Raw genomic sequence first — 21,416 nt, forward strand, 5'->3', positions numbered from 1 at the left:
TAATGATAACTATAAAACGGTTATCTGTATAATTAGAGATATATAACAATCTAACATTGTAATAATATCTGTTTTATTACCATGATGAAGAACGTGAGGAATGTTACGGTTTGTCAGCTTTATGCAAGTTGTTCTACAGCAGGGGGAGTTGTTGTACTTAATATACATTTCAGTTTCTTTTTTTATTGCTGATAGTAAGATATGCACTCAACAAAACAACAACATATAGACAGAGTAGTTTTAAAAAGCAGTTTAATAGTCCTTTAGCAACAAATGTAAAGGTCCACCATTGTTCTTCTGATCTTTAGGTAAAGAATAGACAATGGGGATACAGCACTACTATAAATGTCTGTCTGGGCCCAATGCCCTTTTCATTGGTGGTAATTGGTACCAAGATTTTTACAAGAAGGCATATTGATATAATTTCTCTCTTTGGTATTTGTCTTAAAGGTCCCATGACATAGTGCTCTTTGGATGCTTTTATATAGACCTTAGTGGTCCCCTAATACTGTATCTGAAGTCTCTTTCCCGAAATTCAGCCTTGGTGCAGAATTACAGCCACTAGAGCCAGTCCCACAATGAGCTTTCCTTAGTATGTGCCATTTCTGTGACTACGTTTACAAGCTGTACATTTTCGGGTTATGGTCGGGTTAAGGTCACTATTTGGGTTTCTGAAACATTCGGAATAACCCGTTTACATGCGTGAGCAGAGAGAGTTACTCCTGTATACATGGCATTTGTAATCAATTGGCAATATCCCGATGTAAACGGCGACGCACGGTTAGCGTCTGGATGCACGGACAAACCCTGCTTCGCGTAACTTTTCGGTCACCTTCTTATAAATCTCACGATCTCGGTACTTTCTGCCGTCAACAAAATACATTATATTCATGGTTTTCACCACACTAATGAAGAAATTGGTTTCCTACTCACTCCAAAAGTGTGGTGCTGTGCTGTGTCTCGCCTTGTTTACCTCTACTTCTTGTTTACTTTTGGTATACTGCACGCAGCAAGATTCCAGATCGGCCCATCTGAGCTTTCATTTTCTCGAAGGCTAACTGCGTGTTAATCACTGCTCATCCACACACAGTCCTTCTCCCTTGTGAGGGGAAGGGCTTAGGAGACCGTTTTGGGCTTTAACGGAAAGAGGGGAGGGACTGGGAAGTTGTTAAGTCCTGGATCTTCGCAATCCTACCTACGGCACCTTTTTTAATCGAAGAAAGTACCCCAAAATTATTTATTTTTTGTTACTCTTGGCACCTGTGTCTGTGTTATCACCTCCCTGCAAATGATTTAAACCACACTGGTACATTTTGTTTCCTCCAGGAAATTGCACTTGGGGTATGAACTGTAGGTTCATCCACCCTGGCGTCAATGACAAGGGAAATTATTCCCTGATCAGTAAACCAGACCTCTTCTCACCTAATGGAGCGCCTCCTGGAGGACCACACCCACTCATACCCAATAATCCCTGGGTACGTCTTTTTACTTTTGTGAAACCGTTCAAACGGTGTATAATATCTGCAATTTTGAAGTGTACAGACTGCCGTTATGTTGTTTCAATACATGAATACAGATAAATCCTAAAGATAAAAAGCACAATTTAGGGCTGCACAATATAATGTTAATAATATTGCTTGCGATAAAAATATATTAAAGTGTACTCAGTTCTGCATTTCTGCTGCTTACAGTATTCTGCTAAAACACATCAAAATGCTTGTTGCTTGTTTCTAACATTCTTTTATTGAACAAATTGACTATTGAATTGAAAATAAAAAAAATGACAGTTACATTTTGAAGTGCAGTTTTCTACTGAGATTTCCTTTCAACTGACAGAAAAAGTGTCGCAATGGCGATAAAACACTATATTGTCCAGCCCTAGTACAAATGCGCAGGAACTGGATCTATGTCATCTGCAATTCTACCAACTAGCATTGGCTGCTACATCTCTGAGTAAGAGAAACTACTGAATCAATTTGTCATTGTTTTAGGCTGGACCTGCAGTGGAGGAGCTCCCTCCACCACCTCCCCCAGTGGAGCCTCCTGTTGAGAGTGCCTGGGAGCGAGGCCTAAGGCACGCCAAAGAGGTAAACCACTTAACTGCTTCTATAGGAAACCAAACTGAGCTTGTGCCAAATGGAACTACTGTCATGCTGCTCGGAGTGTGTAAACTAATTTGGACCGTATACCTGTTAGTGTAATGATTCTCTGTGATGTTAGCTTAAATATGTTTTTATATTATTCATATATTATAAACGTGTTTTTTTTCATGTAAAAAATAGGACCAGCATTAGATTAAAGGGTAACTACCGGTTTGTTTGTTTTGTTTGTTTGTTTGTTTGTTGTTGTTTGTTTTTTTTAAACCTGGATGAAATGTTTTTGGGTCTAAGCGAAACAAGCTGCAATGTAATTTAATGGGGCAATTGTGCAGCTTGTATTTACCTTTTGCAAAAGTTCTTGTTTTACCACTGACAGGCTCAGATTAATATTGTAAGTGTCTGACAACATTATGGAAAGGATTTCTAAGGAGGTCGACCTTTCTGTTTAAGAGTAAGATCCTTTTTTTAAACATAAAAACATCCACGAAATTGCATTCGCTAAACCCACTGGACTCCATGTAAATTAACACTAATTTTAGCAACGTAAAATACACTTAATTCGTCGACGGAAACGAAATAAAACTATGAAAAGCTGTTTTGGGTCGTCTTTCCACTTTTCCAACCATCACCACTCTAGTTTTGGTTGAATTAAACGCATAGTGTACTGATTTACATAAAATATGTTGGCTCTATACACGCTAAATAGTTTTTATTTTTTTATGGATTTGGTGGGTTTAGCGCTAGCGACATCAGCGCTGTTTCTGGTTAAACAGCAAGCTCTTAAACAGGTTTCAAAAAGGCCCATCTCTGTAGGGATCCTTTCCATAATGTTAATAATAATCTAAGCCTTTCAGTGGCAAAACAAGCACTTTTAGTGGACCAAATTGGCGATGCACATTTGCCCCATAGGGTTACATTGCATCCCGGTCTGTGGCTGCCGGTTGCAGCGTTCACGCTTAGTACTGGACCAATTTCAAAGATTGTTTTTCCTGTCAGTCACTTGCACACAAAAACATAGGAAAATAGGGTCCAGGTTGAACAAAACGGTAGTTACCCTTTAAGTCCAGATCAGAACAAAGATTTGCGACGAGACCAGTTGAAACTTGCAACTACTTGCAGTGGGCTGGTCTGCAGCTTTTTTGAAACCTGCCAGATCACACCAATGCGACGAGACAGTATATCATCTCAATTGCAACGACCCTCTGTACATAGGTTCTAACCTACAACTTTTTAGGCTTTATTGTAGCTGGATTTAATTTTTGGTGTCTTAAAGTATGAATGAGAATAGTGACATACTTGCTACAGTTGCATTTCTAGTAGTGAAAACAATGCTTCATTTCTTTGATTCGCTGCTTTGTTCAAACGTCGCTCCCTCTTTTCATTCACTCTCTAGCTCACTCAACCACCGCTGCTCTTTCTTTGAGCCTCCATCCAAAATGTAGTCATTTCGACCAGTTGACAGTTTGTAACTGACTTGACCAGCGGACTACGCTATGAGTTGATTGGCTGTTCAAGGTTTAATGCCCGACAAGTGTCCATTATCAGAAAATAATGGATGACGGGGAGGCCAAACCCTCCAGAACAGTTGCCTCCTCCACAGCCCATTATTACCTGATAAGGGACAGCTTGAAGGGCATAAACCTGCTTATACCATGGTCATTTGCCAACGAACATTATTTCAAGGCCATTCATTTATATGAAATCAAAGTCTGAAGTTTTTTCAAATGTTTCCCTGGTAACACCTGAGGGTTTGACTAATACCTCCTAACAGTCATTCCTGTCCCATTTAAGGTTCTTAAAGTTCACTGCTCCAATAAATAGGACGGACCTGGACGACTTGGAAACTTGAGATATTTCTAGTCTGCTCAGCTCATAGAACGCTCGCTCAGCTACGAGCCAGAAAGCGAACGCTATGCTAGCAAAATTCAAAGTCAATAACGTTACGTACCATTGCAAAACGGTAAATATAATCCAACAGTATATTTCACAACCAGACAAGCTAGCTATCCAGCCATGCCATTGTCCCCAAATCAATATCAAGACTTTTGCGAACAAATACTACACCACGTGTACTATCAGCCGCTGCCTGAAGTAGAGCGCTGAACAGCAACTGAGATATGAGATGATTGCTAAATGTGATACAAGGTAAGTTCAGAGGGCAGTGTAACGTACTTCCTGCAGCGTTCTGTGTTAGCGCCATCCTGTGGTATTCAAGAGGACGAAGCATGGAAGGACTAAACTCAGCGTGAAAGATTTTTTTCTCCATTTAATGTATCGTATTCATTTACATCAGTAAACAGACAGTTTCACTGGAACTACTTAGTAGGTGTCCTATATCCCTTTTTAAATGGACACCCTGCAGCCAGTCAGACTCAAGTATTCACCCAGATCATGGTATAAAACAGTTGCCGTGCCTTACATTCTGTATCTGGCTCTGTCTCATAGGTGCTGAAGAAGGCCACCATCCGTAAGGAGCAGGAGCCAGACTTTGAAGAGAAGCGTTTCAATGTGACCATCGGAGAAGACGAGAGAGAATTTGACAAAGAGAATGATTTCCTCAGAGAACGCAGCTACCGCATCATCCGAGAGTATTACCTTCTTAAATTAAAACAGTTTTTCTGATTCCTTGTTTATCTTGCAGTTGCCTGCACCTCCAGTCCTGAAGTACATGCTTTGCGAAAAGCTTCTTTCTCCGTTTACCTTTTTAAATTATTTAAATCCTTAGTCAAACAATCACGTCAGACTTGCGTAATTTAAGTAAAGCTTGGAGAGATGACACACTACAGAGTAATTGAAATAAATACACACAAAAATGGGAAACGAGAGGGAGGAAACCCTCCCTTCTGTTATTTGACCCTTGGGTGACTCCACCACTAGTTACAACTTTCAGTCAGCCGGAAGACTTTATGAGGATGCTGGTAGCTGACTAATATCTTTTTTAAGGAAGTAGAGAGAAACTTCTTTTTTTTAACAAATCTATGAGTATAATAAGGTTAGAATTTACAGAAATGAAACACATTGACAACACATAAACCAAGTTACAATTACTAAGTGATAATATACAGGGCAAAGTAATAAAGTACATAGAGAAGTCTGTGTCCTTAATGGCCAGTCAGTAAAAACCTGTGTGAATGTGTATAGGCCCCATTTTTCACATACAATACTGATTATCAGTTGGAACAGATCTTTTTTTGTTGTTGTTTAACTGGCTTCTTTGTAGACCATACATAACAGGGTTGTAGTTAAAGTCCAACATAACTCCCAAGACCTTTTTAATATAGTCCAGACTTTTTGTGCTTTGTAGTCTATTAAGAGATGCTGTTGTGTTTAATCTTCATTTCACTACATCATTCATTCTAGTTACATAACCGCTTTATTTTGCTACACCTCTCACAGGAATAAGCCAATGAACATCTCTGATGCTTTTACCACCTTATGCCTTTGTAATTGGTTACGTTTTTATATTGAACTATAAATCGAGGAATCTCTCTGAATGTGTGTGGGTGTCTCACGCATACGCAGTACAGCAGCGGGGGCGGGTAAAAAAACAAACAAACAAACAACTAGCGACAAATCTAGGGGCTCTACTATCACCTCTCTCTGTCACTGACTGAGGTGCAGCAGCGAGCCAAAGGGCGCATTATGTAGTGGCCGTGTCATGTAGTACTGCAGATGGGGTCTGTGCGCTGTGCAGGAGGAAAAGTAAGAAATACATTTTATTGCTTCTAACTTTCTCTCTGTGTGATCATGTAAGTGCAGCCAAACTCGCAGCACAGGTGTTGTCTTTAACTTCTGTGTTTGGTGATTTTGTCAGATGATGTTGTATAAAATCATGATTTCAGCAGTGCAAAAAAGAAAATAAAAAAAATACACACGGGGAACCAAGCGATTGCCCCGTTCCGAACAGGCACACTTCAAATTCACTTCACTTTAAATGGGCACTGCACTAGTTTAATTAACCTCCCGTACTAGTTAAATCACACCAGTCCATCTGTAAATGCTGGTGTTCTGTAATGAAACAAAACAATTTTGACAAAAAAGGAAAAAGAGAGAGAATTGGTTCCGGACCCCCTGTTGAAGATCCCTGTTATAATGGTTTATCAGTTGGAGTTATGCAAGAGATGAGCAATGAGAACATTTCTCTTTGTTTGATAACATTAAAAGTAGGGGTGGGAATCACCACAGGCCTCACGATACGATATCATCACGATACAATATTATTGCGATTTTAAAGATATTGCAATATTCTGCGATATATTGCAATTTATTACCTTTTTTCCAACTTCAAATTTTTCCAAATTTCAAATTATGTCCCCAAAAGAAAACTGTCAACATCTGTTTTGTCTAAAAAGATACATACGTCTCTGTTTGTTCATCTCATTTCAATTGTATTGCTGCAAAATGGGATTGTCAAGCAGACAAACACATATATAACAAAAGATCGATACTTGGCATCTGTGTATCGATACAGTATTGCCACGGAAAATATTGCGATACTATGCTGTATCGATTTTTTCCCCCCACCCCTAATTAAAAGTAAAGTTAGGCTTTGCAGTTGGCTTTCCAACTTATTTTAATAAAGCGAGAAAAATATAGCGATTGGGCAACCCACATTGAACTGCAGGCTGTAGACGTGTGTCTCGCGAGAGAGAGAAAACCCAAGGGTGCCTTAAAAAAAAAATAAGTTAAAACTTATTTTCTGATGGTGTCTCAGTACAGTTTTTTTTTTTTTTTTTTTGATGAAAACGTGCTGGCACACTGAACTGCAGGCTGGTGTGTGTGTTTACCTGTGCGGCCACCAACAGACACACTATAACCTAGTGTAGCATACACGCTATTAGTGTGTCGTAAATGTACCAAATGTAATACAAGATTTTGTCATTGAAACTATTCTGTTTTCCTCTTTCAGAGAAATGGACTTCAGAGATCCTGTATACGGGTAAGTGAAGACTAACTTAAATAGCCTTAAACTCTTCAATAGACCGTGGTGTAGACATGTAATGTAAATGTAACGTGCTGTAACACTGCTCAATGTTTGCCATGATTAAAAAGACCATTACTGGTTTATGCACAGCTTTTTGGTCCATGTCTTGTCAGAGATGGAAGTATTGCTAATCCAAGTGAGATCATTCACAAAACAGTAGTGTATAGGGTCTCTGTTTGACTCACAGATTACCATTCAGTGAATTGAAATTTGAACAACTGAAAATGCTGAACTGAAATATCTCTTTCAGAAATATGTTCACAATTCTGTATCATACTGTAAAATATGATGTTTAACGTAATGTTTAATGTCTTAAGTTTTTAAATACACCATAACATGAAAGAAAATTAACCAGAAAATGGTTTTGCCCTATGTGTTTCCCTCAATAGTGACCCATATGCTGATCCATACTACGACTATGAAATGGAGGCCCTATGGCGAGGAGGCCAGTATGAAAACTTCCGAGTGCAGTACACAGAAGCTCCTCTTCCTTACCACTACAACGTGAGTATCCTCGACAATCTGCTCAAAATGTGTGAGTACTACAACCTCAACAACACGAAATTAATAAATTGTGGACTATACCTGTTCGTCGCCAGCTTTTCCCCGAAAATTACTGAGACCTTTTCTTTAGGAATTAAACAGAGTATTTGTGAGTCGTAACAGTTGTATTTTAAAAAATGGCTCTGGGGCTGAGTGCCACTGACAGGGTAGGGAAGCCAAAAAGTTTTTGCTGTAAAACTCAAAATATCCATTCCGACAGGAGCGTGAACGTGACCGCGACCCTCGGGAGCGGCACCGGGACCGAGAGAGGGAGAGGGATCACCGTGAGAGGGAGCGCCGGCAGAGGGAGAGGGAGAGAGAGCGGGAGCGCGAGAAGGAGAGGATGCGGCGGAAAGAAGAGTGGGAGAGGGACCGGATGAAGAGGGATGATAAGGAGAGACCAAGGATGCGTCCTCCTAGGGACGCCAGGGAAAAGAAAGACGAGGAAAAACTGAAACCACCACGCTCGCCCCTCAGCTTGCCACCCAAGTAAGTGAAATTTCAGTTGGCTTTAGGTTGATTTATTTTACAGAATTTTTTGACGTCATGTCTTGATACACCAGTAAGGAGCCAGAACAGTAATTCCCAGTCATTATGATTTTTCATTTTATTTGACACAGTTACAGTGCCTTGCGAAAGTATTCGGCCCCCTTGAACTTTTCGACCTTTTGCCACATTTCAGGCCTCAAACATAAAGATATAAAACTGTATTTTTTTGTGAAGAATCAACAACAAGTGGGACACAATCATGAAGTGGAACGAAATTTATTGGATATTTCAAACCTTTTAAACAAATAAAAAACTGAAATATTGGGCGTGCAAAATTATTCAGCCCCCTTAAGTTAATACTTTGTAGCGCCACCTTTTGCTGCGATTACAGCTGTAAGTCGCTTGGGGTATGTCTCTATCAGTTTTGCACATCGAGACTGACATTTTTGCCCATTCCTCCTTGCAAAACAGCTCGAGCTCAGTGAGGTTGGATGGAGAGCGTTTGCGTGAACAGCAGTTTTCAGTTCTTTCCACAGATTCTCGATTGGATTCAGGTCTGGACTTTGACTTGGCCATTCTAACACCTGGATATGTTTATTTGTGAACCATTCCATTGTAGATTTTGCTTTATGTTTTGGATCATTGTCTTGTTGGAAGACAAATCTCCGTCCCAGTCTCAGGTCTTTTGCAGACTCCATCAGGTTTTCTTCCAGAATGGTCCTGTATTTGGCTCCATCCATCTTCCCATCAATTTTAACCATCTTCCCCTGTCCTGCTGAAGAAAAGCAGGCCCAAACCATGATGCTGCCACCACCATGTTTGACAGTGGGGATGGTGTGTTCAGGGTGATGAGCTGTGTTGTTTTTACGCCAAACCTAACGTTTGGCTTGCTGTTGCCAAAAGTTTGATTTTGGTTTCATCTGACCACAGCACCTTCTTCCACATGTTTGGTGTGTCTCCCAGGTGGCTTTTGGCAAACTTTAAACGAACTTTTATGGATATCTTTAAGAAATGGCTTTCTTCTTGCCACTCTTCCATAAAGGCCAGATTTGTGCAGTATACGACTGATTGTTGTCCTATGGACAGAGTCTCCCACCTCAGCTGTAGATCTCTGCAGTTCATCCAGAGTGATCATGGGCCTCTTGGCTGCATCTCTGATCAGTCTTCTCCTTGTATGAGCTGAAAGTTTAGAGGGACGGCCGGGCTTCGTAGATTTGTAGTGGTCTGATACTCCTTCCATTTCAATATTATCGCCTGCCCCAGTGCTCCTTGGGATGTTTAAAGCTTGGGAAATCTTTTTGTATCCAAATCCGGCTTTAAACTTCTCCACAACAGTATCTCCGGACCTGCCTGGTGTGTTCCTTGTTCTTCATGATGCTCTCTGCGCTTTACACGGACCTCTGAGACTATCACAGAGCAGGTGCATTTATACCGGAGACTTGATTACACACAGCTGGATTCTATTTATTATCATTAGTCATTTAGGTCAACATTGGATCATTCAGAGATCCTCACTGAACTTCTGGAGAGATTTGCTGCACTGAAAGTAAAGGGGCTGAATATTTAATTTTAATTTTTCAGTTTTTTATTTGTTAAAAAAGTTTGAAATAGCCAATGAATTTCGTTCCACTTCATAATTGGGACCCACTTGTTGTTGATTCTTCACAAAAAATTACAGTTTTATATCTTTATGTTTGAGGCCTGAAATGTGGCAAAAGGTCGAAACGTTCAAGGGGGCCGAATACTTTCGCAAGGCACTGTATATCTTTGTAATTATTAGGTCTGGGGTTGACACAGACAGACATGCATTAGGGGCCTGGTTATTTAAAGCCTTGAAGGTCAAACATAACATAAAATCAATATGGTAATTAATGGGGAGCCAATGCAGGGAGGCCAAAATTGGAGTTATATGATCTTTTTTTCTTGAATTGATTATAATCCCAGAATCAGCATTTTGAACTAATTGAAGGCGATTGAGGAAAGCCTGTGTTGTACATGTGTAGAAAGCTTTGCAGGAATCAAGATGAAAAAAAGAAAATAAAAGCATTGCCAACCCTGTGTAAATGTCTTCCCTAATAGTGATGGGAAGTGACACAAAAGTTAACTACCCTGTTGGTCCTGTTGGATTTGTTATTGTTGGGTCCTCTTCAAAAGCAAAAGAATCTTAATTATACATGGTAAAACTTGCGGTCTGTTGGAAGTTGAAAAGCACAACCATTATTATTATTCACGCTAGGTGTGCTACTTTCCGGTAGGAGCAGCAACATGAAATGAAACCTACCGCCCCCAAAACTTTCAGGCATCTACCAATCTTACATATGCCAGGGAGAGTTGAAGGGAACTACACCACCGAAACAATGCATTTTCAGTCGTGCCATTCTCAAGACCAATACATGAAAAGAGGTCTGCTCATTGGCAAAGTTTGACATCTTTGTAGTTCTTTTAAGTTAAATTAAAAAGGGTAATGGTTAAAGTCTTAACTGCTGCAAAGATGACATAGGTGTCCCATGTCCTGTTCATTCCTCATTCGACTTGGCCCGGGCGGGGGAAGCAGGGAGCCCGGCTCAGCCTGCTGGGGAAGCTGCTACTGCGCAGAGAAAGAGAGAAATGTGCACAACCGGCAACGTGCTGGAGAGGGTTAACCCTAACCCAAGAGTTCATCTAACGTGTTTGTGTACGATTAATTTCATCATTTGCATGTAGTTAGACAGCAATCAGTTTTGGGCGGATGATTTTTTTGCATGATACTGGTAGCCAGTGAACCGCAATCAATGAGCCTTGTAGGAATTTTGCAACTCCCCCTTTTTTCCCCGTTTTAACTTAAAACTACGGAAATGTAAGCTGTATGAATCTCATATTTTAGTCTGGCTTTATAAGTGCAGGTCAATGTTAAAGGATGATAATGTATAAAATTCTGTTATCACGGTACATTTAATTTATATTGCAATAGTAATTAGTGGTGTATGACCGTGGTCTGTATGGATCAACACTCACGATTTGGAATGCATGTGAACCGTGGATTAATTTAGTATAATAATAAAAATAAGAATAGTTTAAAATAAATGTTTACTGTCGCTGTTACTTAAAGTAGGCTGATACATCTCTATGGAGGGTTGCCGTGAAAAGATAGCCTGACAAGCCAGACCCACATCAAGATGTTGGGTCAAAGTATAACTTAAAGCCAAAGTAGGCGCTTTTCTGTGTTTTTCACCTCTCCTTCCTGTTAAAAGTCAGTCTGTTCCTATTTGCCGTTTTGTTTTATGATTTGCCCCCATTGAAAAATAAAAATTTTAATGAAAGATTTAAGAAATGTACTGTGTATAGTACATGATATTGATACACAATAGCTGACCTCAGTACTAATCTACAGGTTACCCATAAATGTTAAATAACTGGAGAGGCATGGCCTTTATTTGGAACAGACTTGTATTCCTAATATGGAAACGGGCCTATTCCTAATTTCCCCATTTAATGCAAACTCAGTCACTCACTTTGTCACTACAACAATATATTCAAGACACACTACTCTGTTGATCAGAGTTTCCCTTCTGTAACAGAAAAATGAAGTTCCACCATTGTTGGAATGAGTGTGATTACATCGGTGTTTGTGTTTCCCCATTGGCCATTGCCCTTTCAACTGTATTGGCGCAACACAGGTGTTGCCTCCGCTATCGCCCATCAATCAGCTGATTAACTTCCTTTAATACAAGGTGGTATTGTTGTTGCTGCTGCTTCTTATTTTTTGCCATTTTAATGTGCCTTATGGGTTTGCCCCCACTTCCCTTTTTTTTTATTTCCTCAAAGGAAACATTCTGTTGATAGGAACATGTTTGAGAGCTAAAAATAGCTCCTGTGTTGTGATTCTATTTTAAACTATGAGCTTTGCCTTGGGTCACTTGTTGGCTCTTGCATCACACCTTTGGAATTTCTCATTCACTGGGGCGTATGTGACTTATGTTTGCACTAAAGGACACATTGTGGTTGAGCAGATGATTATGTAATTCCAAGTATGTATCCCTGTTCCATATTGGTGTTAGTTTAATTATTGCTTTTTAAATGTGATATTAAGCATATTGTGACAAAGGCAGTTGATATTGAAATGGTAAACCAAAACATACTCCAAATGAGTTTTAATGCCTATATCAGGCAGCAACAGAGACAGGACTCATTTAGGCATTCATTGAATGTTTCTGTAATAAAGCTCCGTTCCATTCACAGTGGGAATATCCACTCATCTTGTTAATTTCCTCCAACAAATATTTAAATACGCCCTTGAACATAAACATTTTAATCTTGCTGACTTTTTTACAAATGCAAACAATGGCCTCTCTACTATGGAAATTCCCATACACATTGATTGTAAACGTCATTGCTGTGAATAATCCGCAAGGTTCATTGCAAATCAGCTCCTATGTGTGTAAATGTGATATATCCTGTAAGCAGGTTATTACTATTAATCCTTTGCTCTAGGGTTGGATGACATGATGAAGCCTAAATTAAGATTATTAGAGATAAAACAATGAGTCTGCTAATCAATCAACAGGAAATTAATTTGTAGTTCGGATTTTTGAACTGTAGTTGGGGTAAAAAAGTCAGTTTGAAATAATCACCTTGGGCTTTGGAAAAATATTTGGCCATTTTTCCTTATATTTTCTGACATTTTATAAATCAAACTAGGGCTGCAACTAACTATTATATTCACTGTTAATTAATCTGTAGATTATGTTCTCGATAAATTGCCCCAGATGATATAAATGTGTCCACCGTCAGAGAGTTTGTCATTGACCTTGGAAGTGTAATGGTGCAGGAAGTACTGGAGGATTAATTGGTTGTTCCATCTAGGGTAACTAATTAACACAAAGGGCCCTATCTTAACCGTGAAAACGAAACAAGGCCACAGATTGTGTGGGTGTCTTCAATTGCAACTGCAATTTTGTTAATATATTTGCAGCAGTGCAAAGTGCAAAAAAAGTTTGGTGAAGGTCAAACGGTGTGGCAATTTCTTTCTCAACCAGTCACGTGACTCTTCAGCTCAACAAATGAAGAAGTGGCTTCTCCAGTGAACAATATCGTTGACTGGACTGTGCAGAGCGGTACAATGTGAAAACATGGCACCACAAATCTGCTGCCATAAGCGGATGGTGTTTTTTTTAATTTAACAGATAATTAAATATTGAAAAAGGTTTGATGGTGAGTCTATTCCATTGCAATATCTGTCATAATTCTACTGTATTTCCCGTGTAAATGGTAGTCATGAGTAGGACTGCACGATCTTGGAAAAAAAGGCCTAACGGAATTTTTACCCTCTAGGGGTCATGCTCTCATTGAAGAAAATGTTAAATGCATCAATCTGGTGTACTTTGAGAATAACTCTGTCCTTTTGTTCACAATGTTGTTCTCTAGATATTATCTTGTGCATGTGCAATTATCCATCATGGACATATAAATAAATATATATATATATATATTTGTCTTATTCTTATCTTGTTTTGTTTTTGGCTGGACCATTGGGCCTAGGGCTAATGCGGAGTTTGCACTTGCAATTTAACTAGCAGTTAATGTATAGATAGTGTAGCCTATTTTTCTTGTCATTCAACAAACCTTTTTAATTGCTTTTTCCCCCCTGCTGCTGAGTTTACAGGAAGGTGCCTTGCGCTTGCTCATGCGCCTCTTTTGTCATCAATCTAACGTCATTCCAACCATTTGTGAAAATGTCTGATTTTTTTTTTTTTTTAGCATTTGTGAGGAGGAAATAGGAGGGTTTATCATTTTTTGATGAAAGAGAATTTCCAAAAGGCTGCAAACACAAAGAATTCTGCCTATATTTCTTTACTAATCTTGCTAAGTTGTAGAATGAACGTAACCTGACTCCGCCAGATGGATTGCTTCGCATTTGCTCGGCATATCCATCTGGGAACTTTCCATTGGAGAACTTTTGGGAAGGGGCGAAAATACTGGTTAGACAGATGGTTCATCCATCAAGATTAGCAATTATTTACTCGCTGAAATGGTGATTTTTATTCCTAAGATTCTGTTATAACGTCCAACATTCTTGACATGCTTGCGTTATCAGAGTTAACGAAGCTTAGTATTTCATATGCTTCGTGGATCTGATTGGTTGATTTGGCCCGTCTATCACCAACATAGGTGATAGACAGATGGTTCATCCAATCAGCTATCACCTATGTTGGTGATAGACGGGCCAAATCAACCAATCAGATCCACGAAGCATATGAAATACAACAAGCCCGCCCCTGCTGCTGCAGGCAAAGCATAGCTCGTTAGCTCCTGCAAGCAAGCAACATGTCGTAAAGGATATTTGCCGTTTGTGTAACAAGAATTTAGGAATAAAAGTCACCATTTCAGGCGAGTGGCTAACAGAATTGGGGCTACCGCTGTCTGAAAATACTGGTTAGCTGATTGGATAAACCATCTGTCTATCACCACCTAAACTGAGATTGTCAAGCAGACAAACTCACTAACACATATATAATAAAAGATACTTGGCGTCTGCGTATAGTTACAGTATTGCCTAGGAAAATATTGCGATACTATGCTGTATTGAATTTTTTTTCCCCCACCCCTACCCCCTCTTAACTTTCATTATTCATAATAGAATTTCAATTGGTATCCGTCAGTTTCCATTTTTAACTCCGTCGGCTTGAACAAATCAACACTTTTAAAATTTTAATATATCTATACTAGATGTCTGCTCAGGGACATCTAGTATATCACAGACCAGCACATGTTAGAATGATAAAAAAAGACACTTGTCTCTTATCAGACATTGGTTTTGATTTTCAATCTACTCAGCAGGCCGATGGAGCCTCCCTCAAAGAAGGAGGTTGTTCCAGTCATGAGACGACCAGATGAGTGGAAGGACCCATGGCGTCGGTCCAAATCCCCCAGGAGACGCCCCGGGCTGGGCTCCCCACCACGAGGCCGCCGGCGACATCGGCCCTCAGGCTCCTCAGTCTCTCTGTCCCACTCCTCCAGGTAGGAGATATGTTTATGATGATATATGATTATTATTATTATTATTATATGTGAATGCCATGACCCACCTTTATTTGAACAGTTTAAAAGTTTATTTCCCTCGAATGGAGGAACAAATGTTGTGTTTTGAAGTTCTCAGATTCATTCTTGTGTGACCAAGTTATTTACATTCAACTAATTACGTAACTTTTAAAAACTATTAGGGCCGTTGCAGAGTCCACGCATCGGTGCCCATTCGCATCCGCAAGGCTACGCTTTGGCCGCCATTATGCGTAGCAAAATGTGTCGTCCCAGTTTTTGTTACGCGACGCGCTGATGCACGCAATACTATGCGTTGTCGGTGGGGGCGACATTGCAAGTATTGTACATTATTTCAAGTGTATATATAGGTTTGAATACAATGGTGGGCAAAGAGGAAAACTTATGCAAGCTTATATCTATATATCCACATTTATAGTTGATCGCAATTACACTCGAATAAAATACCGTTGAAAATGCCTGGAGAGAGGTCGCAGTGAGAAAGCGGACTGGAAAAGCGTCAGTGACAAATTTACAAGGGTAATAAACCCAGTAAAACCTTATTGATTGATTGATTTCAATATTGATCGATCCAACACCAAAGATTCTTTTGTACCTCTAAATAATGTTTCCAAAATCGTTTTAGTGGTTCATAGGCCTTTGACTTTTGCCCAAAAATCATATTCGAAGTTCGAATATATTCGAATATTTATTAATACTATTTTGACCATTAAATGCCTTCAGTAAGACCTATATTGGTATCAAACATAAGTTTTTTTTATTTTTTATTAAAAGTCAGACCCCGGACTAAACACAAACACTATGCTTTCGACAAGAAGTTCGGAGCTTTCACCGTAGCCTACGTAAGTGGTCTGATGTTTATACTTTTGTGCTGGTGTGTGTCGAGCCGGCGTGTGTGGGCAGTGTTGCCAACTTAGCGACTTTTCAGACCCCCTTAGCGACTTTTTTTTTCACAAAAGCGACTAGAGACAAATCTGGCGACTTTCTCATAAGATTACGACGATCGTTAAACATGCTCAGTTATTTTTAGTATGATTGTTTTGACCACGGTTAACAACTCTGAGCTAACCCACAAATTCATCAGTAACGTTAACTGTATAGATAGACGACTAATCTAATGGTAATTTAGCCAGCTAGCACACCCCTGTCTGTCTGCTTAACTCTCCCGGCGCTGCAAGGCTTCAGTCGGGATGAGAGCTGACAACAGCCCCGGCCCGGGGACATATCCACAGTCAGCCCCCAGCCAGCTTGCAGCCAGCCAGCAATCCAAACCCGGTCAGCACTTAACTCCGGTGCTAAGGACACTAACGGCAGTTTACTGAACCGTCAGGAAACCGACCCAGGCACCCGAGTCAGAACAGCGGCCAATCCTAACGTTACACCTCTGTTAGCGTTACCAGTGTTTAACCCCCTAGCCCCTCGCTTTTATCCGTCTTTACAGTTAGCTAAACTTACCCGACAAAAGGGGGATAAGGCACCAAAACGACTAATACTAATTAATTTAACAAGCAACACAGGTTCATGGGTCCGAGTGTCGCGATTTTGGTTTCATAACGCATATCGTTACAGCCCTACAGAGCAGCCATACACTCGTCCGTAAACTGCATGACAATTAACTGCAAGTCTTCACCAACTTTCTTGCCTGCTTTGTCAAATCAGAACACCTGAACCCGGTTCACAAAACTCTGGCGACTCTCAGACATGAAAATCAGTCACCTTTCGGCGAAATACGCCGTTTTGAAACCAAAATAGGTGACCTACGTGAATTGTGTAGATTCAATGAGAAAATGTTTAAGGGTGGGGTGGGGGAGGGGGTCTAAGTACTCAGGCCTGGTGCCCGATTTCTGGCGTATGACTATTTTAGAGTCCACATGGGATTTGTTTCGATGCGCTGGATTTAATTTAATCATCGAACTTCCACCTACCAGTGAAACGAGTTCTAGCCAATGAGATGCAAAGTAGGGCCAAAATATGAGAGTGCTGTGTGGTCTCCGTGGTAACGTGGCTAAAAAGAATGGAGGGAAAGTTTATCAAACTTGGAGCATGTAGATACAGGCAGCTTTAGTTGAGAAAGTAGTTAAAATAAATGGCGCTGGGCATGAATAGAGGACAAGAGGAAAACGGTGGAGACGGGAAGCCGTTTAGCACTTGGTGCCTCATTTTTGAGGGAGCCGGGTGCTTGCTTCGGGAGCGAATGTTCAAGGAAGATACCGTACGGCAGCAGCGGTAAGAAAGTGCTTGCTAGTCACAAAGCTTCGGTCTGTGCACTCTGTAATACGAGTAAGTTACTGGCAACGACCGCTAACGTTGCGACTGCGCCTTCACTGACCGACCATGATACAAACAATACGTGTGTGCACGTTCATAGCGGAACATGATTTGTCATTAACGATGTCCACTGTGTAAAAGCTATCTGAAGCCCAAACTGCCTTGACAAAGCTGTCTGTTTGGAATCAGCATGTCAGGTATTTAAACATAACGGCCTTGTCCCAGAGTTTAGACGTCTAGCTAGCTATATTAAAAGATAAACAATAAGACGTTTTTTAAATTTGTAAATAAAGCAGCTAATATCAACATGGACAAAATCATGAATGTACTAATTCGCTTTTTTGATGATGACCTGGCCAAAGTAGTGAAGTTTAGTTTTCACAATGAATCATTGTAGGATTATATTATTGCAATATGTAAATCCACATTGACTCTTAATTTAACATATGGTTGGAAGAAGCAAAAATTGATCCCAAACTTTTTTGTTTTTAAAAATTATGACTTTTATTATTGTGTAATGTCAGAAGGACTTTAACTGTTTTGCCAGTCAAATTAACTTTAATGAGTGCATATTGAAATATTACACTGTTGGTTGGCGAAAAATGCATCTCAAAATGCATCAGATTGATACTTTAAAATATTGAATATTTAAAATTTTCTTCCGGGGGAGCATGCCCCCAGACCTCCCCAGAGGGGTAATATCCTTCTCACCCTTTTCACCCCTGACCCGTTTTTATGCCTCCACTCTTGACTTCAAGATGTTTGAATCTGGCTTAATCCAATCTTCAGATTTTTTTCTTTTTCTTGAAATGTATGCAAATTAGCACATATTTAGCAAGATAAGGCATCATTTTCATATTTAAACAATTTCAGAAAACTTGTTTTACAAAATATATTTGTCCTAATGTCAGCAATCAACTGGGGAAGTTTTATGGTGATATCACTTAATTTATGTCCTTATTCACATGGGGTGTCTCCCCTTAACAGAAATTGACTGGTGAAACAAGTTGTCGTTATTGTTATTACATTTTTAATTTATCACTGTTAATTTAAATTTGAACATATAGCCAATAATCAAGCCTATCCTTAATCTGGAATTTTTGTATTCACTGTTATTTAAGATAAACTAATATTTCAGTGGCACTTTTGATAAGGTTATGCATCTGTTGTTTTGCACAGTTTTTAGCAAACAATGGGAAAAACTGTCATGTTTGCAGCTCATTATGTTTAAAAAAAATTCCTGATAAAATTGTTTAAAACAAAAAAGTGACTTAAGCGCAGAAACGCTGCAATAAACACTGAATAATACATGTTTTTGCCTGAAGTAAATATTGTCCTCCTTAATTGTCTTCTCAGAGTACACCAGAGTGCTACATTTTAAAGCTGATATTTCAAAACAATCTTGTAGAGGGTTCGGGTGTTTATCACCTAAGATGTACAGTGGGGCAAAAAAGTATTTAGTCAGCCACCAATTGTGCAAGTTCTCCCACTTAAAAAGATGAGAGGGGCCTGTAATTTTCATCATAGGTACACTTCAACTATGAGAGACAAAATGAGAAAAAAAATCGAAAACTTATAAATAGAACTTTTTGGTAAAAACTCAACTCGTCATGTTTGGAGGAGAAAGAATGCTAGGTTGCATCTAGGGCTGCACGATTATGGCCAAAATGATAATCCCGATTATTTTGATCAATATTGAGATCACGATTAATTATCACGATTATTTGTTGATTTTAGCCAAAACAAATTTTATTGTCACATAATTATATAATTATAACTGCTTTTACATCCATATTGTGCTACATTCCTACTAATACATCCATATTGTGCTACATTCCTCCTTTATTGAAGGATACTGTGAAGGAGTATGCCATTTCAGGTGTTGTGCGACTGCTTTCCACACATGCATGTTTGCCGTGAAAGATACAGGCAACGCAATTTTCTGTTCACGTTAACGACGCATGTGGTGCCTGGTATCTACCAGACGAAATAGCTACGCGGATTTCTGTGGCTCATTACACTGCCACTTACATGTCTGCGTTACGCTCTGATGCTCCGAAACCCACGTTAGAGGCAACATAAACATCACTGCATGTCATGCTAGTAAACCCTAATAACACGTTACACAGCAGGTAACGTTAGCCTACCGTTAGCCACAGTAGTAACTGGATTAAAACGCGGCTAAAATGCTGACTGCTAAACAGTGTAGTGTGTCTGAATTTCACTGTAGGATTCCAACAGCGGGACGTCCAACAGTCTGCTGCTAAAGCTATGAGCTAAAAGACACAAACTAGCACTGGTCACTGCTGTTGTCTGAAAAACAACCCAGCCGGGACAAAATGTTGCGTAAACTGGTAAACATTGTGACCGGCTTATGATTACCGACTGCTACCTGTTGTGGAATTTTCCTCACGTTACTCTGTCCTCTGTGACTGTCTACATCTAGAAACTAAGCTGCGCGGTGCAGGCAGGGAACAGCTCTGATTGGCTCATGGAGACATGTGATCAGACAGTGGTTTATGGAGCGCTAGATTGGCTTTGCAAAAACTGTTGTATGAAGGGAATGACGCATTTTAAATATCGTTCGATCACGCAAATTCGTGGGAAGCCAAAATCGTGATCGTGATTAAAATTCGATTAATTGTGCAGCCCTAGTTGCATCCAAAGAACACCATACCTACTGTGAAGCATGGTGGTGGAAACATCATGCTTTGGGGCTGTTTTTCTGCAAAGGGAACAGGACGACTGATCCGTGTAAAGGAAAGATTGAATGGGGCCATGTATCGTGAGATTTTGAGTGAAAACCTCCTTCCATCAGCAAGGGCATTGAAGATGAAACGTGGCTGGATCTTTCAGCATGACAATGATCCCAAACACACCGCCCGGGCAACAAAGGAGTGGCTTCGTAAGAAGCATTTCAAGGTCTTGGAGTGGCCTAGCCAGTCTCCAGATCTCAACCCCATAGAAAATCTTTGGAGGGAGTTGAAAGTCTGTGTTGCCCAGTGACAGCCCCAAAGCATCACTGCTCTAGAGGATATCTTCATGGAGGAATGGGCCAAAATACCAGCAACAGTGTGTGAAAATCTTGTGAAGACTTACAGAAAACATTGCCAACAAAGGGTATATAACAAAGTATTGAAATGAACTTTTGTTATTGACCAAATACTTATTTTCCACCATAATTTGCAAATAAATTCATTAAAAATCCTACAATGTGATTTTCTGTACCTATGATGAAAATTACAGGCATCTCTCATCTTTTTAAGTGGGAGAACTTGCACAATTGGTGGCTGACTAAATACTTTTTTGCCCCACTGTATATATTTGACAGTAACATACAATGTACTTTTATGAGGCTTTTCCTCTACTCTTCCTTTACTGGCTTTACCTACATCCAGCAAAAGTAAAGACTTCTTAACACAAACTATTCTGGAAATACAGATACAAAATACAGATGGAGAAAATGTGTAAAGTACAGCTACAAACTACAGTCATAAATGAGCTGCAAACATGTTTTCAATTTGCTTTTTAAAATGTCAGCAAAAAAACACAAAACGATACTGAAATGTGGCTGCTGAAGAGCAGTCGTCCTTCTAATGACACCCTTTTGAGAACTGGAATGCAACACCGTTGTATTAGTCATTAATTAAGATCAGTTCTTCTATTTCTGTTAATTAATGTCAAAAGCCTAATCGCATCGACCGTGATACAAAGTTGTAAAACAATAAAACATGCCCAAGGCATACCTGTAAATTAGTTATCTTGCATTGTACGCTAAGTTAGGTATGCGGTATGCCTACTTAAAACATTAAGAGGAAGTAGAAGATACATCACTTGTTCACTAATTAACCATGATGTCTTTTAAAAAAATCATCACCATAGCTAAAATCTCATAATCCTGTGCGATGGATTTAAGTGAAGTCAAACTAACTAAGGCACTTTTTGGACCTCGGGGACGCGACTGATCATTTCCACTGGCCTTTTTGCCGAGGGTCGGC

The 21,416-nt window shown here is 39.7% G+C and overlaps 1 protein-coding gene across 6 annotated transcripts in view; it reads left to right on the forward strand.

Annotated features, from left to right (window-relative positions):
* Positions 1-21,416, forward strand: part of zc3h18 (zinc finger CCCH-type containing 18) — a 56,337-nt gene that overhangs the window by 12,957 nt on the left and 21,964 nt on the right. For 5 of the 6 annotated variants that reach the window (XM_039808302.1, XM_039808301.1, XM_039808303.1 and 2 more), the window contains exons 4-10: positions 1,327-1,475; positions 1,992-2,087; positions 4,545-4,687; positions 7,009-7,038; positions 7,473-7,587; positions 7,847-8,115; positions 14,929-15,111. In XM_039808302.1, coding sequence (XP_039664236.1) covers positions 1,327-1,475; positions 1,992-2,087; positions 4,545-4,687; positions 7,009-7,038; positions 7,473-7,587; positions 7,847-8,115; positions 14,929-15,111 — 985 coding nt within the window. The remainder of the gene's footprint in view (positions 1-1,326; positions 1,476-1,991; positions 2,088-4,544; positions 4,688-7,008; positions 7,039-7,472; positions 7,588-7,846; positions 8,116-14,928; positions 15,112-21,416) is intronic. The other variant, XM_039808306.1, reaches the window with a different exon arrangement.

Source organism: Perca fluviatilis, chromosome 8 (assembly GCF_010015445.1).
Source record: "Perca fluviatilis chromosome 8, GENO_Pfluv_1.0, whole genome shotgun sequence".
Taxonomy (NCBI): Eukaryota; Metazoa; Chordata; class Actinopteri; order Perciformes; family Percidae; genus Perca; species Perca fluviatilis.